Here is a 19,157-nt window from a genome sequence, read left to right on the forward strand (position 1 = left end):
CGCGTGTTGTTTATGGTTGAAACAGGAAGTTAGCAAACTGCCCTTCCTTTGAAATACATTTGGTCAAATAAATAAACACTTAATCAACATACAATTGGGAGTCTGTTTTGTGCAAATAAATATTTAGGGAAATAAATAGTCACATTCAATTACATGCCAAATTAATTTATTTTGTATCGCCCAGTGAAAAACTATCTGTCGGCTATAAATCAGATCAGGAAAAACTCCCCCAAAAAACCCTTTTAACAGGGAGAAAAAAGGGAAATCAGAGAATCAATGGTTCAATCATCTCCTCCCCTAGCCCTAAACAGCGTGTAATGCTATGAATGGAATGTGACTATTTATTTCCCATATCAAACTCAAGTGAACTCACCTGTTTTGCCTTCTGTGTGTTCTTGGCTGGTTGGAACAGCCACTTATTGGTTTGAGAATATGGTTAAGTGCTCCGGAGTTCATGTCAACATACTCCATGGTAGTCGGCAGCATTATGGTCACAAGTTGATCTGGTTGCCGTCTGCCTTGAGGGGCGACTGTTGACTGTTTTTTATTTATTTGTTTGTAAAAGTACAAGTCCAAGTCCATACTCGATATGCCAATCGTGGCGTAGTGGTAGTGTCGCTGTCTGCTGATTATTTTCCACCCGTAGATATGAGTTCGAATCCCGAAAATTGACTGTTGGTACATTTTTGGCCTTATTGTCCACATTGTGTATGTTTACCTCATGACAACAACACAAACATTTTCCTCATTAATTTGCAGCCCTTTAAAGACGTTTTGATTTGAAACAGAGTGCTCCTTCGTTCACGTCAACATGCTCCATGGTAGTCGGCAGTGTGCTTGGTCACAAGTTGATCTGGTGGTTTTCTGCCTTTCGTGGTGACCAGTGACCGCAGTACAGGTTATTTAATTGTGTGAACAGAGTATACCTTGTCGGTCTTGGCCTAGTGGTAAAATCCCCGATAATAAACCTTTTTTCCTCCCAAAGACATGAGTTCGAATCCCGTAACATCCTTATATATTTTTGTTGTTGTTGTACTACAGAGTTATGCTACGTGATGCATGTTTGCACAAAACAGACTCCCAATTGTATGTTGATTAAGTGTTTATTTATTTGACCAAATGTATTTCAAAGGAAGGGCAGTTTGCTAACTTCCTGTTTCAACCATAAACAACACGCGACGCTTCAAGTCGCTGGACGCTTTCTCTTCTACATCGTCTCCTCCGGTATGTTCAGACCAGACACGACACGAGAAGCTTTCTCATTGCATTGTAGAATTTAACAATACGGCATTCGCCAGGACAGCTGCGTATGCTCCTGCTATTATCAACATCTGCCGTAACTACGACAACAACAGACGCATTCGACCGAAGGTCGCCAGTTAACAGGGACTCAGGTTGAACCGTAACACCGGTCTGCGCGCATTGGGATGGAGCAAAAAAATAGTCACTAGCACCCCCCCCCCCCACCCCCCCCCTATAGACTGATGGTCACGGTAAACGCATTCGATCGGGAGCGCGCGAGGGTTTTGATAAAGTTAGCAGAAGGATTTATGTGACAACATCCGGTTTTGCAAAGTTAGCGGAAAGAACCACGTGAAACAACATCCGTTTATCAAAATAAGATGTCGACAAATCATACACTAACATATACAAGTAAACAATGAACTGATTTTGTATCTTTAGAGATCGTTTCTGAGATTTAGCTTAAATTATGCTAACATTAAAACATTTTTACTGTACCAAGGAAGAGTTTATAAAAAATAAGTCAGACTTTTGTATGTTAAAAAAAGTCCTGTATATAGATTTCCCCAAGAGTTCCAGGAAATGAATAATGCAGATGTGTTCCATACATATCTGAAATCCCCTACAATAGCAATCAAACAATTTTAATGTATCAATTAGGACATTTTTCAAAGTAAAAGTCCTAAATGTTTAAAGAAATCTGTAATTTCTTTAATGTTTGAGGTGCTTTATATATGTATTTCCTCATAGTCCTAGGCAATAATGCTACACAATAAATAGAATGCTTCAATCAACACCGTGATCAGTGATCGGTATTATCGGATCGGCAGATATTGATTTCAGTGATCGGTGATCGGCACCAAAAAACCTGATCGGTGCATCTCTAATTGTCAATCTATTAGCCTATCTATTTTAGCAAAATGATTTCCTCAAGCATTGCCTCCATTATTTATGGTAAAAAAAATAAAAAAATACATAGATGTCTGCTAATTACGGTGATATAGCAATAGAGAAAAAAAAATGTTGGGAATACCGAAGACCCATTTTGACCCAGGAAAAACCCTGCTTGTTTACTTATTAAATCGTTGTATTTGATGACATGACTTATTTGATGACTCATGTCTGTAATATGAACACAACTTTAATAATAAATAAACTTTACCTGCAAAGTTGTGGTGGGGGGCGGTCCAAGGCCATGTCGCCAGACTCCCTACATGGGCGTGCTTCAAAATCTACGTAGACGTTGGTGGTGATCCCATTTGACGCACTCAAGCATATAGTTTCTGATATAGAGGAACCACAACAAGCCGCGTGAGGTTTTTTCCCCCAGCGTTTTTGTGTTGGGAGACATGCCAGATACCCAAATTAATGTATAGAAGCACTAAAAAAGTGGAATTTTCATAATATGTCCCCTTTAATAGAAATAATAAAAAACACTTCATGAACAGTAGAAGGCATGTGCACAAAGCAAAAGAGCAGCACGCAAACAGGCCTCTAAATATTACAATCACTTGTCAAGAAACACACATTTAACTGCATCTGGTGCATATTACAATTTGTGTAATATTTTTAATTATGTCTAATTATATCATCGCTACAATTCATTCTAATTAGACTACACCATAAGAAGCAGTGACTCCAAGACATATGCAAATGAAGCTGTAGGCGGCACTGCTCACAGAGTGAGAGAGCAGTGGGGAGGTCACGCTGATGGTGATTCCCGGCCTACAGAGCTCATACGTTTCACCGCAGAAGATGGACAGATTCATGTTCTGCAGAGCATCGGAGTTGTAGGTCCTCTTTGCCTTTCTCGCTGTGGGATGGGGTAAAGAAGTGTATGATAATCAGGACATGGTACTGTGAGTAGGTCACGTTAGTGGTCTTGACTTTTCACTAGCCGGAGCAGAATTGAATGAACTGAACTCACTGGGTTCGTAGAAGTCGTAGACATGGACCACAGCATCCTGTACGCGAGCCACTTTGTAATCTCTGATGAGAGGAAGTCTGATGCACACCTCCGACTTGTTCAGCTGCAAATGGGACCAGACAAGTGACACAATATAACATTTACCTGCCTTAATTCTTAATTTCTTGTGAATATGTAGAATGACATGATATAGGTAATCATGTTTACATTTTAAAATTAGGGTAGCCTACTACATTCTCTTCCTTATTTACACTTTAAAGGTATTAATAAGAAAAGTGTGGTTCTTTGCAGACCACAGACTGAATATAAGAAATTGATAAAGTCACTGTGACGTCACCCATTGGTTGGTGGACTACTGTTTTGAAGCATTGAGATCAGTGTGATTGCTGTGGTCCTCTGGTTTTTTTACATTTTAAGTTCCAAGATGAAAGCACAGAAACCCCCCAGACCCGACGATGCTATGGTCGCCACCTGTCAATCACAAGGTAGCCACGCCCTAAAGCAGGGGTGTGAAACTCATTTTCACAGTGGGCCACATCAGCATCACGGCTGCCCTCAAAGGGTTGTAACTGAAACACTGTATGAACTACTGCCCAACATGTTGTTAAATAACTCTCTTTGCATTTGATTACGTTTATTCGAGTGTAGAAATATGGCACACAAGTAGATTTCTCTAATATTATAACATGCATCCATTTAATTTAAAACCTTCAAAATAAAAGCATGTGATATGTTTCTTAAATTTCTTGAAGAAAAGGTGAACATGTGTCTTTCAAGCCGTCAGGGGCCACTTACAATGATGCGCCGAGCCGGATTCGGCTCATGGGCCTTGTGTTTGACACCTGTGCCCTAAAGCATACCCCAATGTATCGTTGTATTTTACTCTAAATGGAACCATAATATACTAAATGAAGATTGCACTTTATTGAAGAAGACTTTAAACTAGCAAGTGAGACAATAATGAAATGTTTACGGGGTAATACATCAAGTGAGAAGTAGCGCCATTTTCTCATAGACTTCTGTACAATCTGACTTCATCTTGCAACCAGAGGAGTACTAATGGAAGTTTAATGCACTATAATAATTAACGACAATCATGATGACTTAAAGCCCCATTATGTAGTTTTTCCCTTTTAGCGCCCCCTTCAGTTTTTGAGGTATTTAATGTTTACTTCAGTGTCGTAAATACCCAGTTACGATAGATGCAGCCCGGTAGAAGCAATCCGGCGACTGTTTCTATTTTGGATTTATACCAACGGGCGGGATCACTAATACGAAGACTGCGCAGGAGCACTGTGAACTGGGCCCAGCACCTACCGGACTAGGGTGAAGTAGCGCGGGGATTGAACGCGGCGCCTCGCCACTTTTCCGCCTGGTCGGTCAGCTGTTTGCCGGCTTTTGGGGGGAGGGGGGGGGTGCGGGTGCAGTCATTTACTTTTGTTTTCGGGGACTGCAAAGACTTTGGGACTGTCGGGATCCGGGATTATACTTCGTTTTGAGTGGGTTTGATTGTTTGTAGTGTATGTGTTCATTTTGGGGGCTTGCAGATGCATTGAATTTGATTTAATAGAATAACATTTGGGTTTCCGCATATCGACTGTGTTTTTCTTTTACGACCATTTGAGCAGAGAGAGTTAACACCAGAATTCGCAGATCTGCCCATTCCCTTTTTTTGTTGCGTATTGTACCTTTTCCCCTTGATTGAGTTGCTAAGGGCGAATTGTTACAACATAACCAAAAGAATGACAACATTTAGTTTAGATGAAATACCGATCGCGTTTTCAGCCGATATACGTTGTTTTCTAAATGTTTGAATGTGGAGTACGTGTGATCGAATACAATATTGTTGACAACACCAAAAAGCTACATAAAAAAGCTACCCTTATACTGTAGCTGTGAGCGTGGAGTGGCACTATATGACATTGCGTAATCACTGCCAGAAAGCAGGTCGAAGTACATCCGCCTCGGATCGGGCGGCTCCAGAATCCTACATAGCGGAGTTATTTCCCCACAGACCCCCGATGGCAATGGCGGAGGCGCAAATCGCCATATTAAAAGTCATTGTAGCGGCACAATATTTTTCAAGCTGTTATTTTAAGGTACAATTGTTACATAATGTTACTTTAACACGGACAATTTTCTTTAAGTTCTGGTTTGACAAAATAAAACGAAAATGGCCGTCTTCACTCGACGTGTCATGCCTGACCATGAAATGAAGACATGCTGAAACACTTACTGAATCTAGGTAGAGGCTGACTTTCTCAGGAAGTATCTCCACTTTCCTGATGAGACCCGTCAGGGCAGCAGCTCCAGGAGAGAGACTGAAGCCACTGAGCAGGCCCACGTCCAATATGACCATGCCCGTGTGAGATATCAGCTGACTGTCCTTCAACCTAGAGGTCAAGTCAGATGTACATGATTATAGTCCCTCGTCTTGCAGGATAGTTGAAAGGCATGACAACTTAAACGACAAAATATGAATGAAATCAGAAATACAGGCATATTTTAGCAAAAATAAAATTATTTTGACATTCAGGTCAGGTTGTACGTACCCGGTGCATATCACGAGCAGCATGTGATTGTGGTCCATTTCAACAGTAACATCAACAGTTAATGAGAAAGCCCCCTCGTCTTTGGCACGCTGCAGGCTCTGTGAAAAAGCTTTGGTCTCCAAGTTGTAAAAGACATTCATCTGGATGGGTTCATGGAGATGTTTAAAAATGTAAACACTTAGATTTAGGGGTGCAGAGTTTAAATGTACTGTACTGCCCGATACCCCCGCAAAAAAATTGTACGAAACTGTAATGAAGATGAATAAATTAAAATCCATCAAGGTCACAACAACAATACCGTGATAGAAATCTCTCATTCCATGAAAGCAACAATGAAATAAAGATTGCATCTCTGTATTAGCTCCAACAATAAAGCATTGAACCATAGAAGTAAAAACAAGAATTGGTTGTTTGTAATATTCCACATAATGAAAAGACGAACCTCTCGCTAAAGTCCTCCTGTGAGTGATCTGATCCGGAGACAATGAAGGACTTCAAGCTACAGTATGTGTTCCAGATGTTAATTGCTGGTAGTCCGTGATCATCATGCTACATTTAGCCTTTACAATGCAGTCGTTCTGCTGGGGGAAGCTCCCATGCACAGCTGCATGTTCACATTATGGTCATGCTACAGTCATTAAACATGTCGACTTGAATATGTTTGTAGGATGAAAACGGTGCTGCATTGTGGGAGTTTATGGCGTTAAATGTTCCTTTAACAAGGATTGTTTTTACAGAATTTATATGGAAGCGGCACACGAATCAAATCTGTACTTTACGGTTATTACATACACAAACAGTATCATTACTGTACCTGAAGTATTGCAAATCCTCTTCCCTCCATGTATATATGTAGGTTTAGATCTTTGTCAGAATTGATCTAAGAAACATAAAGAAGGTAAACAAAGAAAGTCCAGGATGACAACACAGCATAGTCACATGGCACATTAAGCACCGTTATCACCCACGTCTGTTACCTCTTGGCGCTCTAACGTCAGATAGGTGCTGGAGTTGATGCTAAAATGTGACACGAACGGAGACGTTGGGGAAGATACTTTGAGCCGGAGGTCGATGGCGGTGGCGCCGCTAAAGGCAGCGTAAAAAGCCAGAGCTTGGAGGGCCACCACCGTGTCCTGGGAAAGAAAACGTTCCGTTCATTTATTAAAAACGTTCATTTGATTCCCAGCTGCACAGGTAAATGTCAGTCACCTGTGTCGTCCCGTAGCCTCCCAGATGGTTTCTCTGCTTGCTTAACCACTTCAACAGCTCAATGCCCTCCACCAAGCTGCCCCGCCGGTACAGAGCCAGCAGCACATAAGAGGCCATCTCGATCTGTGCCGAGCGCGTCTGCCAGTCATGTGACTCCAGGCCAGCCGAGGATCCCCACGTCATGACTCCATCTTTGGAACAACTTACGGGATCAGACTTATTGGGAAAAACAAAACCTAAATCACACTAACACAAGCACTGACATGTTCTTATTATCACACGCTCTTCTTTTTAAGTTCTAGCACTTGACCAGATGGTGGCATAATAAAGTCACTATCTACAAATAGTTCTTATTTTGTTTTGTTCTGTGAAGCAACAATTAGTATTTAAGGGTTGCATGGAGCATGTTTTATATTTTATATTTCTTTCATCGTTGGTGGTGGTAAAAAAAACATCCCCAAACATGGCATACGACATCTCTTTAATGAATGTGCTGCTCAAGCAGTTATAAATTGCAAAGTTTAGAGATTTGACTTCATGGTTTTGTTCACTATTATACATCAGGGTACCTAATTTATATTATTGATATCAAATATTTGTATCTCTTAACTAGTTCTAGTCCAACATATAATCCAAATAATGTCAGTTTTATTGGATTTAATGAACGCAGTATCAACAATTATAATGATTATAAGAAGGTATTTGAGTATTTATGTGACTTTTGCACATTGCTGAACATGAAATAAACTCCGACATTACCTCTGTAGTCGGCTCTCCTGTGGAGCTCATCCAGGGCAGCGCCCGCCACAGGACTACTGGCCAGAGCCAAGGTGTAGGCCACCAGGCTCAGGCTGTAGTTACTGACCACCGCGCCACTGGACACCTTGTTCTCCAGGTATCTCTGAGCCAGGGACACGTTGCCCGGGTGCGTTTCCTTCACACAGACAGAGATGATCACCATCAGCCAGCCGAGTGGCAGACCACAGTGATCTCCACAGATTAATTAAACAGTTTAACTTCTGCTAACTATTTAAAACAACAATATATTTTTGTATCATTTTTTTTTTTTATACGAAGAAACACGATTTTTGCTGGTTGACACTGACATTTTTTAAATAAAAAAGTAGGTGAAGCTTTGTCGTCTTATAGATGCTCTAATCAAACAAAGGGATTATGATCTGCATCTAAAAGTGACATTTGCTCCCTTTTTCCTCCGATCCATGAGTTTTATGATCTAGTGCACCACTACCATCAACTGACTTCTTTGCCAAATATATGATGTACACTAGAATTTGTCATGTTTTGTTTTTTAATCCCATAATGCAACTTCAACACAAATTCCCCCGACTCACCACGTAGCTGTCGTCCTCCAGCAGCGCCATCAGAACGTAGGCAGTGAGTCCCACTGAACCGCCGTCCAGTCCTCCCTGCATCTCCGTGGAGATCAACCTGCCCACCTCACTGAACTCACCCTGAGGCCCCTGGTGTTTCAAGAGCCACGTCAGGGCTCTGGTCAGGACACTCTGGTCCACCTGCATGTAGCGCTGAGCCTGGAGGAAGCACCTCAGCACGAAGGCCGTCAACCTGGGACCACAGAAAGGAGAGGCACCATCAGAGACCTTTGAAACCAACACAAGTGATGATTCAGTGAAATAAATATTATAAATACGACACATTTTGGCCTGCAGCCGTTCCACTGGTGACCTACCATGTGCTGCCGGACGTGTCGCTGGCTCCAAAAGCGCTGAATGAACCATCGTCTCGTTGGTAGGACAGTTGTCTCTGGTATCCTAGCATCGCCCAAAAGATGCCCCATTACATCTGAACACTTTAACACTGTATCCAGTACATTTACTGTGATGTTCTGACTGAAGGCTGCTTACCGTCCATCATGTAGATCAGAGCCCGGCTCCTGATCTCTTCATTGCCAATTAAATTGTCCAGGTACTGGAGAACATAAATACATGGAGCAAAGTGGATCATGTTCTGCTCCCCACAACCAAGAGGCATCTGAACCAGCGAATCCAAGTTGCTGATGGAGAAGGCCAAGATGTCCCCTGTGTAAGGCAATAGAGGAGGATAGGAGGGATTTAGATATCGCACATGTTCATGAATAAATTTCACACTAAACACTTAGAAGGGGACAGACAGTGTGTGTGCTGGGAATTATTAACACGTTTCCCACCTTTACTATCCTATATACTACGATTAAGAAATCTTAAAATGAAAAAGTATGGAAGAATGGAGAAGAAACTGATGAACCATCACAAGCAGAATGTTACACCAGAGGCAAAAATGTCCGTTGATGTTTTGATAACGCTCCCGAGCACCACATTTATGATTGTCTGACAATGTTGGTGAAGTGTTGCATGGTTGTTTTGCTTTTCTGTTTCCTAATTTATAATTATTTTCCTGCTTTAACATTTCTATTTTTGTGTTTCGTTATGGCCCTTCTTGGCCAGATGCATGGTTCGTTTCTACTTAATTTTGTATTATTATTCTGCATTCTTACTTCTAAAAGGTTGTATTCCTGTAAAAATACCTGAATAAAATATAAAGTATAAAAAAAAGTAAAAATAAAAGCGCTAAAACGGAAGTGGCACAACAGGGAGGACAGGATGGAGGACGTACCAACCACCGCCACATGGGCCCTCTGGCTGCCCGCTACCAAATCTGGTGGATAGGAGAAGGAGAGGGATCTGGAGCTGTTGTATTTCGTTGGTTCCATCTCCAGGAACAGAGTCTCAGAGAAGGACTGTTCAACTCCCTCGGGCTACGGGAACATTAAAGTTATTTATAGGATCAATAACATGCCACGTAGCACGTTATAATGCATTGTTTTTTTACTGGGTGTTATTACTGGATATTACCCACTGTTTCCATCATACCACACCTTTACAAGCACTCTCCAAACAAGGCTGTCTGAGGCCTCCGCGGATACGGCATCCACACATATTTCCATCTCTCCCAGACCTGAGGGTCTTATAGGGAACAGCGCTGAAGCAGACACATGACTCCCCATGATGAGCTTTTGGGCATTTACCACCGAGACATCCCCTTTGTCTGCCAAAACAAACTCGAAGGCCTCACTCTGGGCTAACAGCACAATTACCTGTTGAGAGAGACGTCTTTTAAAACAAAGAATGCCACATATTCTGTGTGCCATACGTTACAGGGACAAGTGGGAGATGCTAATACACCACCAGCTAGCGATTAAAGAAATACTTAGCAGGTCAGATGATTTACCATACCTCTATGTCATGCTCTAAATGGTTGATGATGTTCACCTCCAGCACAATCTCCTCTCCTCTGATTAGGTATGATGGGACATCCAGAGTCAAGGAAAAATCTTTGGACACGGCCAGCTGTGAATAGGAGAACATATTAAACGGCAACTTTAACTAACATGACTCGCAGCGGATATTAAAAGTGGTGGAACAGGGCTCAGTAGGCTTGTGACCTTGAACATTGTTGAAGCTGCAATTCTTTGTTGTGAATATTTGTTATTGTTTGCGTACAAGACAGTATATGAAGTAAGCCAACAGACACTAAGAAAATGAAATCACTCCCCATGTCTCCTCGAACTTTTTCAGTACAAACAAAGAAGCACAACGTCCTCTTTGCAAAAGGAAACAATTAGATTTGTAGAAATACCACTGATGTATAGAGGCTGCAGTGAATGTTTTAGTTACCTTTTGTGGCACACGAGTGAATTTCAGACTCAGGGTGTCCGACATCACCAGTGCAAAAGCTCTCAAAGACGCGACGCCGTCCGGCACCTTTATGTTCCCACTGGTCCACGTTTCATCACTGAGAGAAGTGACAGATAAAAGCACAACGCTGAATTTATTCAGCACATCACTGTACACTCGTTTGAGTCGCCAGCATATGTAACTTTCAGCACTTACCTAACACTAGTGTCGAACCACAGCAAGGATTCAGTGGCATCCATCCAACGGCTCCAATACTTATCTACCGTGAGGACATCCCCGTCTTAAAAAGAAGAGAGAGAAGAGATCCGTATCGGAAGATGAAGATCATATTGTGGGACAAAAGGCCTAACGGCCAATAGAATGTAGATGCTATAATAAAGAGGATCTTGTTGACTCAGTGTTACCATCTTACCATGTGTAGGTCCACCAGGCTTGTTGTTCTGATATAGTCTGGCATTGGTCAGCATCCTAATGTTACATTCCTGTGGTGTGAAAAGAAACAAAAAAGATGAAAACAATGGTACATCTGTTATATTAGTTGCTAATATTACAGCTAAGAGGACTTTTTGGAACACAGGCATGAAAAGCCTGCCCCGAGAAGTCCGCTCTCAGATCATGCACCATTAGTGTACGATACAGGTCACGTCTCAGCAGGAGTCTCAACTCTGAAGAAGCCCGAGGAGATCTTGCTTGTTAAAATGTTCTCTTCTTCCAGTCACAATACTGTGGAGATGGGGAAAGGTCATCTCAAGACAGCCCACTGGGCTGAAGCTTTGTTTCCTCCACCTTGCATCCATCAATAACCCTCAGGCCCTGAACCCAGCACGGTAAAGTTACCAGCTCTTAGAAACAGAGTCATCTCCGAACAAAGCAGACGGATGGGTTACACCCAGACTAACCGGTTGAGTGGTCGCACACTAAACGGCCGTACAGTATCTGACTGGGAAAAGTGTGAAGTGTTTACAACAGAATAAAGAAGATTGGGGAAGACTCTGCAATGAAACGGTGAAAAGAGAGTGAAGCTAATCTAACAGTAGACAACAAGTTAAGTTTTCAGAGATGCCGTTTTGCTCTTTAGTCTGAATATATAGACTTTTCCACCTTTTAGGCTTCGGCAAAATAAAAACGGGTTGTCACACCTGCTCCACTTTTAAGTCGAGGGGACCCTGCGGAGCGTCGTCGTGCGCCCCGATCACCACGATTCCCAACTGGGATCTGGGCTCCAGCCCCGTCACGGTGAGCGACACCTGCTCACCTGGCTGAGCTTTATCGGTGCTCCAGCTCAGAGAGCCCTGAGGAACGCAAACACACCTAGTATCACACACACACACACACATGTCCGGGAGAATCATGCAACTGTTAGAATAGTACGACAATAATTAAAGTACATAGTTGTGTTGGTTGATGTGGATGTGCGCTGTGTCCATGGCGACCTCTCCGTCAGGGAGGATGCAGTAGACGGTGACGCAGGCCAAAGGGGACCAGGACACTGTTGGGGTCAGAGAAAAAGAGGAGGCATTCTGGGTCCCGGCGGCCACCACTTGACCTCTAGAGCTCACCTGGAGGAACAACCATACAAGTATTTGTTCTTTGAGCAAAGCACAAACTTCACAGGGGAGTCCATACATTCCTGTAAAGATCTCTAGATTAGCATTCTGTGTGTTTTAGTAAAGTGATATCTAATGAAAACATCATCTTGAAACATGGGAAATGCTGCTGGCTTCCCAGTGATTGATGTTCTGGTCGGAGGGTATAAAAACACAAATCAACAACTAATTTAAAATCTTCTGCTCATGTGAAGATAATAACATATTTGTGGGATTACATGTTCCCAGTCGGATTTTGGGGCTTGGATTGATAGAATAGAGGAAGTAGTGAGAAGTGACCTGTAGCTGTTAAATTATACTGGTGGCCCACAAAACAACTATAACTACATTTGAAAAATAGGTGGAGCTAGTGCGGGATATATACAGTAGGGTATGGGCCATCTGATGTTTAAGACTTTTCCCAGAACATTGTAGAGATGGATCACCTTCACTGGACACAATGAGGACAGAACACTGGATAGAGTGAAGGTCAGTTTGTTTTCTGCTTTTGTTTTGCAAAACAACATAATCAAATTGTTTAAGATAAAAAATGACATAAAAATGATGACATAAAAATTATAAAAGCGCATTACCCCTTATCCATTAACCTGAGATAAATGTGATTCTACTTCTAACTGTATCAGCACTCTGTCTTTAAGGTTCCTCATGTAGATATGCAATATGTCTTTATTGCAGAACCTAAAATGCCAGGAGTTCTTATTCATGTGATTTGATTCATATATATATATATATATATATATATGACCAAACGTACCACAAAGTGCAGCTCAGTTGGTTGAAAGGTGCTCCGTACATCGATCTGAAGAGGCAATCCAATCTGAAAGTTAAACGTGTTGTGTGGATTATGACTCAGTCACATAATTAACATCCTCTACTGTCGGCATGCTTGCTGAATCTTTTCTCTGGTGATTCATTAATATGTTTCAAGCTACCTGTGCAGGTAAGGTGTCATTTGGGGAGATCTGTATGTAGGAGTCACTCGGAGAGGAGGGGGTGTTGTCGACAGTCAGAGTCTCCTCACTGGACTGGAATCGTGCCTGAATGTCAACACACAGAAAATATAAACATATACAATCATTTGAACCTCATAATATAATATATTATCAATGCATGTTGCTGATGTTTGTTTCAAAAAAATTGAGAAAGCAACTTGTTTCACAATCTGAGGACGTTTGCCCAAACTCTACTAAAGTTTTACCTTGAAACTACTCGTATTACAACGAAACTGCTTCCCCCCGAGGACCCACATTCCACGTGGTGATAATCAAAAATACTCACCAGGATAAAAAGCCTCCCGACTCGCTCCCGTAACTTGAACTGAACGTGGATGTCCCCGTCCTCCGGCACGGCAAGTGTCAGAGTCGTAGCTTCAGTCTTCATCGTGGATGACGTCTGAGTGACTTCAATCACGGCAGAGTGAGTCAGATCCTGAGCGCCGAGCGGCTTTCCGTCATATCTTGAGATCCTCAGCTACGAAGGAGACGGGGAGAAGGAAATCAAACGGGAACGTCAGTTTAAAAATAGATGTTGAATAAATATAATAATAATAATTATTCACCCACTTTTGTAGTGAAGAGTAAAGATGGCTTGAGTGTAGGCGGCGAATCACGGAACGCCAGCTGGAAGGTTTTCCTTGTGTGCTGGACCTCAACGCTTTGATTCACACTAAATCCTGGGGTGACAAGATGCAACAAAAATGGTTAGAAGGGGCAACTGGGACGCTTAACTCGACAGTTTCAAAATATATACACTACCGGTCAAAAGTTTGGGGTCATCCAGACAATTTTGTGTCTTCCATGAAAACTCACTTTTATTTATCAAATGAATTGAAAATTGAATAGAAAATATAGTCAAGACATTGACAAGGTTAGAAATAATGATTAATATTTGAAGTATTAATTTTGTTCTTCAAACTTCAAGCTCAAAGGAAGGCCAGTTGTATCGCTTATATCACGAGCATAACTGTTTTCAGCTGTGCTAACATAATTGCACAAGGGTTTTCTAATCAGACATTAGTCTTCTAAGGCGATTAGCAAACACAATGTACCATTAGAACACTGGAGTGATAGTTGATGGAAATGGGCCTCTATACACCTATGGAGATATTTCATTAGAAACCAGACATTTCCACCTAGAAGAGTCATTTACCACATTAACAATGTATAGTGTGTATTTTTGATTAATGTTATCTTTCTTGAAAAAACAGTGCTTTTCTTTGAAAAATAAAGACATTTCTAAGTGACCCCAAACTTTTGTACGGTAGTGTATATATATATATATATCTCACTTGTGGAGTTGTCAGTGACGCAGACAGCAACATGTACACCACCGCTGTTTCCTTCCAGCAGAGCGTTGCTGAAGGAAAACTGTGTCGACCCATAGATCTGAAAAGTAACGGTCAACAGTCAGCCGTCGACGTTTGGTATGTATACGTATGCACACTGTACAGCACAGGTGTCAAATACAAGGCCCGTGGGCCAAAACTGGCCCGCCACATAATTTTATATGGCCCCTGACAATTTGAAAGACATATTCATCCCCTTTTATTAAAGAAATGTCAGTAAAATATCCTGTGCTTTTCTTTTGAAGGTTTCAAATTAAATGGATTTATGTTATAATATTAGAGAAAATGTATTATGTACAATATTTTTACAGCCCAAAGAAAAAAAGAATCAAATGCAAAGAGAGTTATTTAACACTATGTTGGGGAGTAGTTTATAAGTTTCAGTTACAACCCTTTGAGGGCGGCCATGATGCTGATGTGGCCTACGGTGAAAATGAGTTTGACACCCCTGCTGTACAGTATACGTACTGTACCCACTGTGAGCCATCTTTCACAAATGAGCCACGTTAACAACCTCACCGATTTAGTTTGCGTTAGCGTTAATGGAGACGCAGTATCAGGCACCAGAGTGACCGAGACAGTTAGTGTCCCATGCACAGGTTGTCCGCTTGTGCTCCTAGAGGGGGGAAACATAAATAAAGTACTGCGTCATACGAGTACATGTGACATTAATGATTCGCATGAGTTATTTTAACTCACAGTGCTCTCACTGATCCGGTTATGTCATCTCCAACGAGGACCTGTAAAGGCGTCTTGAGCAGCACTTCAAAGTGAGGATGCTCTGCAACAGCAGACAGGAAAATGAGGGGAACGGCAGGAAGTACGTGTCCTTACCAACCAGAATATGAGGCTACAGCAGGGGTCTCCAACAAGGCGCTCGCACACTAAAATAAAGTCAATGGCACTTTGTAAACCTGGTTGGAATATGTATATTCCATTTTAGTGCACAGCAACCTTTAGGGACCATAACAGGACAACAGATAATTACTAATTCACTTACTCTGTGCGATAATTGGATTGGATTCAATTTATTGTCATTGCACAGAGTACAGGTACAGAGGCAACGAAATGTATTCTCTGCATTTAACCCATCCTTAGGTATTAAGGAGCAGTGGGCTGCAGTGAAGCGCCCGGGGAGCAACTGGGGGATAAATAGCTATTGGCCACTTTAATTTATCATTAGTATATCATATACTTTGTCTCAAAGGAAAAAATAGGACAATTTAGTAGGATTAATCCTCTGGGGAATATGGCATGGCAATCCATCGATAGTTCTTGAGATAGATTGGCTGTTGATCGACCAACATGCCATCCTCTGCTGGTATTCTTGTTCTTGTTAGTTGCACTGCTAAACTCCTCCCCGATACCATTACCTCTGGGGGAGTTGTTCCCGTGAGGTGTTAGGTGTACATTTTGTAATGCCCTCTGAGGCAAATTTGTGATTTCGGGCTACAGAAAATAAATTGAATTGGTTTGGCAAAAAAAAAGGTTGTGCAATAAACTGATGGATCTATTACCGTGACGCTCCACAGTGAAGGCTCTCGCATCAGTGACGCCCTGCAGGGAAGAGGATGGAAGGTAGAAGAGACAGACGCTGTTCTTATTCAACTCAATAAGCAGCGTTTCAAACGGCATGCTGCACAACAGTGAAGTCAGTTGCTTATTTCAACGTTAAATTTCCTACGTTCATTGTGGTTGTGATCACCCACTGGCCAAGAGGATTTGGGATGGCCTGGGGTAGACTGAACTCCCACAACACAATCCCCGGGTTCCCAGAGGAGTCCCACCTGTCCACAATGTTCCCTCTGGGATCCTGCGCGTGACAAAGGAATGTCAGTCAACCCTCCCACCACCACACAACACCCGGCTACAGATCCCTTCAACTCCTCCGGCTGTGTTCTTTCACACAGAGGCGTACCTGTATGGAGATATCCACCGGGCCTTTGTACGGACGGTTATCCAGCTGCACACACACCACTCGGACTTTGACGGTGTCGCCTGGTTGGTAGCGTGATCTGTCCGTTTGAATGAAGGTGGAGACATTCCTAGGGCTGAAGCGGAGGGTGGAGGTGTTGGTGAAAATGAGATCGCTCCCTCGGTAGCCCCTCACCGTCAAGCTTAAGGGGGAATCCGCAGTTGTAGGTCCAAGAAACTGGAGCGATTGCATCAGCGTTTTTAGTCACGTACGTGATATCAGGCTAAACAAGTAGTATTCTCTCATTGGTCAAGAATAAACAGTCCATACTCACAGGAGGCAGCGTGAGAACTCTGGTCAAACCTTCAAAACAAAATGATACTTTAGCCCTCTAAAAAGACAAAGGTGAATTCTGCTAATTAAGGCCTCACTGCAGTGTCACCTCCTTGGAAGTCCTCTGTTTGGGCAACTTTGGTGTTGCCATGTGCCACCTCAGCAGTCACCCTGACAGGGAAGTCAGCGGAGACTGTGACAGCCAGCGAAGTTGGTGTCCCAGAATGCACCACCTCTGGACTTGAGATCAGAAACAATGTCCTATGAGAAGAAACAAAATGGAAGAATGGCTTGTTACAGACTGCATGATATATATATTTGTAAACACTGCACTATTATGTAGTGATTACCACTGCATTAGGACGGTATCAACAGACTACGTCTCTTACCTGGATGAGTCACACACAACTCCTGCACACACAACCAGAGCCCAGATCCCATCCATGCTGCTGGTCCTCGGTCCGCCACACGGTCAGCGCCTGGTTCAGACACCAAACTGAAAGCGACCGCTTCGTGAAGTGATCGGACAAGTGACGAAACCCCTCCTCCTGTCTGTCCGGCGTACTCACATGCAAACACAAACTCACACACACACACACACACACCAGGATGCATGCACATTTTATCACACGTATATTCTTTGTCACACACACAAAAGGAGGAGTTCACACACTCTTAACGCCCTTCGCCCAGGGGGGTTGCGTCTCATCTGTCTTTTTTAGGGTTTGACAATCCTGGCCTGTCCACAGCAGAGAGAGAGACGTCGGTGTGTATCCATAATGAAGGAAGCGCGTCTTGGATGTCGGAAAGAACACGACCTGGCATGTTCCGTGTGACACAAAACCACCGGAGAGTGTTATACTTTGCACGTTATGTGTAAAGTAAGCCGCTGCTATTTGAATCTGAATTGCATTTGGAGACATGTTATTACTTTGTACCGCGTCCTCGGAAAACCAAATCCATAGAATTGCGGTCCAGCGGCAGTAAGTGGTAAATGTGGTATTTTAATCACGTTGTGATAACGGAACAGCGGGGTGTTAGAGTTTTTGTCATGGGAAAAAAATGGTGATAAGTCACGAAAATAATGTTCATTTTAACCCTTGTGTTGCCTTCGGGTCAATTTGACCCGATTCAATGTTTCACCCTCCTGTCGCCTTTGGGTCAATATGACCCGATTCAATGTTTAACCCTCCTGTTACCTTTATATTTACTAACATATTTTACCCTTGAGGTCAATATGACCCCAGCTATTAAAATCTCCAGAAAATTATTAGAATTAATATTGTTTTCCAAGTTTAAGTGTGAGGTACTTTATGTTTGTTTGTTGACTCCCGAAAGAACACCGACATTAAACATTGAATCGGGTCAAATTGACCCGAAGGCGACAGGAGGGTTAAATATTGAATCGGGTCAAAATGACCCGAAGGCAACACAAGGGTTAAAATGAAAAAAAAGACGTCAAATCTTATAACCATGTTGTTTTTTGTGTGATACAGAAATAGTTTCTGTAAAAACAGCAGCAGGGAAGGGATGAGCTGACATTGTGGGGGTCGTGTTTTAACCTCCAAGCAGTAAATAAAATGTTCACCAAGGAGTGCGATGACACAGGCACAATGAGAGCCAGCCATCAGCTCCTCTTCACCAGCAGGAGGTGGTGAAGTCAAGGGCAGCTCCTCACTGTCACGCTGTGCCTGTTCCAACTCAAATGAGAACCTTAATGAAACCTGGAAGAAATGGGAATACTTTACCCAGTCCTTTCATTCTATGACGTGTTTAATAGACTCACATTTTTTCCTTTGGAAGTCACTGGGTTACACAATACGCACACAGTATTATTTGCTTCATATTAACATTTTATTTCTTTGGTATTATTCTTCTCACACGAGTTACAAATAAACATCTTTTACAATGCTGGTACTTTGGCAACAAACGCCGCTTTACATCGGCTGAAACGTGTTAGTCGGTTTCTCAGTGTGAGGCTGCAGGTGTGACGTGAGATGATGCGTTCATGGCTCTCCTGTAATGCACATCCCTGAGCTCCCAGACCGCATATGCACTCTGTTGTTAACATGAAGGCACTTTTCAGATTTTGCTCGTCGTCATTCAGAAAGAACTTAACAAATCTTCTGACTGGTCTGCAGCCTTTCTGCTCGATACCGAGCGTGCCTGTAGACGACTCCAGCAGTTATGTAACATCTGTGCTGTACACTATTACATTCGTACACCGACACGGTGTTGACAAAAGTGCATATTTATAGAGCGCTAAAAAGGTCCAGGAAGAAGAAGAATCTTTGCAGAGCATCAGACAAGTTTAA

General features: G+C 42.5%; 1 protein-coding gene across 3 annotated transcripts; it reads right to left on the reverse strand.

Annotated features, from left to right (window-relative positions):
• Positions 1-2,632: 2,632 nt before the first annotated feature.
• Positions 2,633-18,604, reverse strand: cd109 (CD109 molecule). 3 transcript variants are annotated; one of them, XM_056426352.1, is made up of 33 exons: positions 18,431-18,604; positions 17,232-17,394; positions 16,952-17,103; positions 16,844-16,872; positions 16,513-16,746; positions 16,279-16,407; positions 16,112-16,151; positions 15,294-15,375; positions 15,114-15,210; positions 14,538-14,634; positions 13,813-13,922; positions 13,529-13,720; positions 13,183-13,287; positions 13,005-13,067; positions 12,032-12,202; positions 11,783-11,935; positions 11,056-11,125; positions 10,839-10,923; positions 10,623-10,740; positions 10,182-10,295; positions 9,824-10,042; positions 9,562-9,703; positions 8,814-8,987; positions 8,639-8,720; positions 8,283-8,514; positions 7,690-7,864; positions 6,931-7,121; positions 6,699-6,854; positions 6,536-6,601; positions 5,722-5,861; positions 5,406-5,562; positions 3,170-3,272; positions 2,633-3,055 (listed from the first exon to the last, which is right to left on the reverse strand). In XM_056426352.1, the coding sequence occupies exons 2-33, from the start codon at positions 17,285-17,287 to the stop codon at positions 2,853-2,855; spliced, it is 4,137 nt and encodes a 1,378-aa protein (XP_056282327.1). In that variant the 5' UTR covers positions 17,288-17,394; positions 18,431-18,604; the 3' UTR covers positions 2,633-2,852. The 3 variants fall into 3 exon arrangements, with proteins under 3 accessions (XP_056282327.1, XP_056282328.1, XP_056282329.1); XM_056426353.1 differs by having other exon boundaries at positions 15,294-15,357; positions 17,232-18,604; XM_056426354.1 differs by lacking the exons at positions 15,114-15,210; positions 15,294-15,375; positions 16,513-16,746; ... (2 more) ...; positions 17,232-17,394; positions 18,431-18,604 and having other exon boundaries at positions 16,279-16,368.
• Positions 18,605-19,157: the final 553 nt, after the last annotated feature.

This window comes from Pseudoliparis swirei, chromosome 11 (assembly GCF_029220125.1).
Source record: "Pseudoliparis swirei isolate HS2019 ecotype Mariana Trench chromosome 11, NWPU_hadal_v1, whole genome shotgun sequence".
In the NCBI taxonomy this organism is placed as follows: domain Eukaryota; kingdom Metazoa; phylum Chordata; class Actinopteri; order Perciformes; family Liparidae; genus Pseudoliparis; species Pseudoliparis swirei.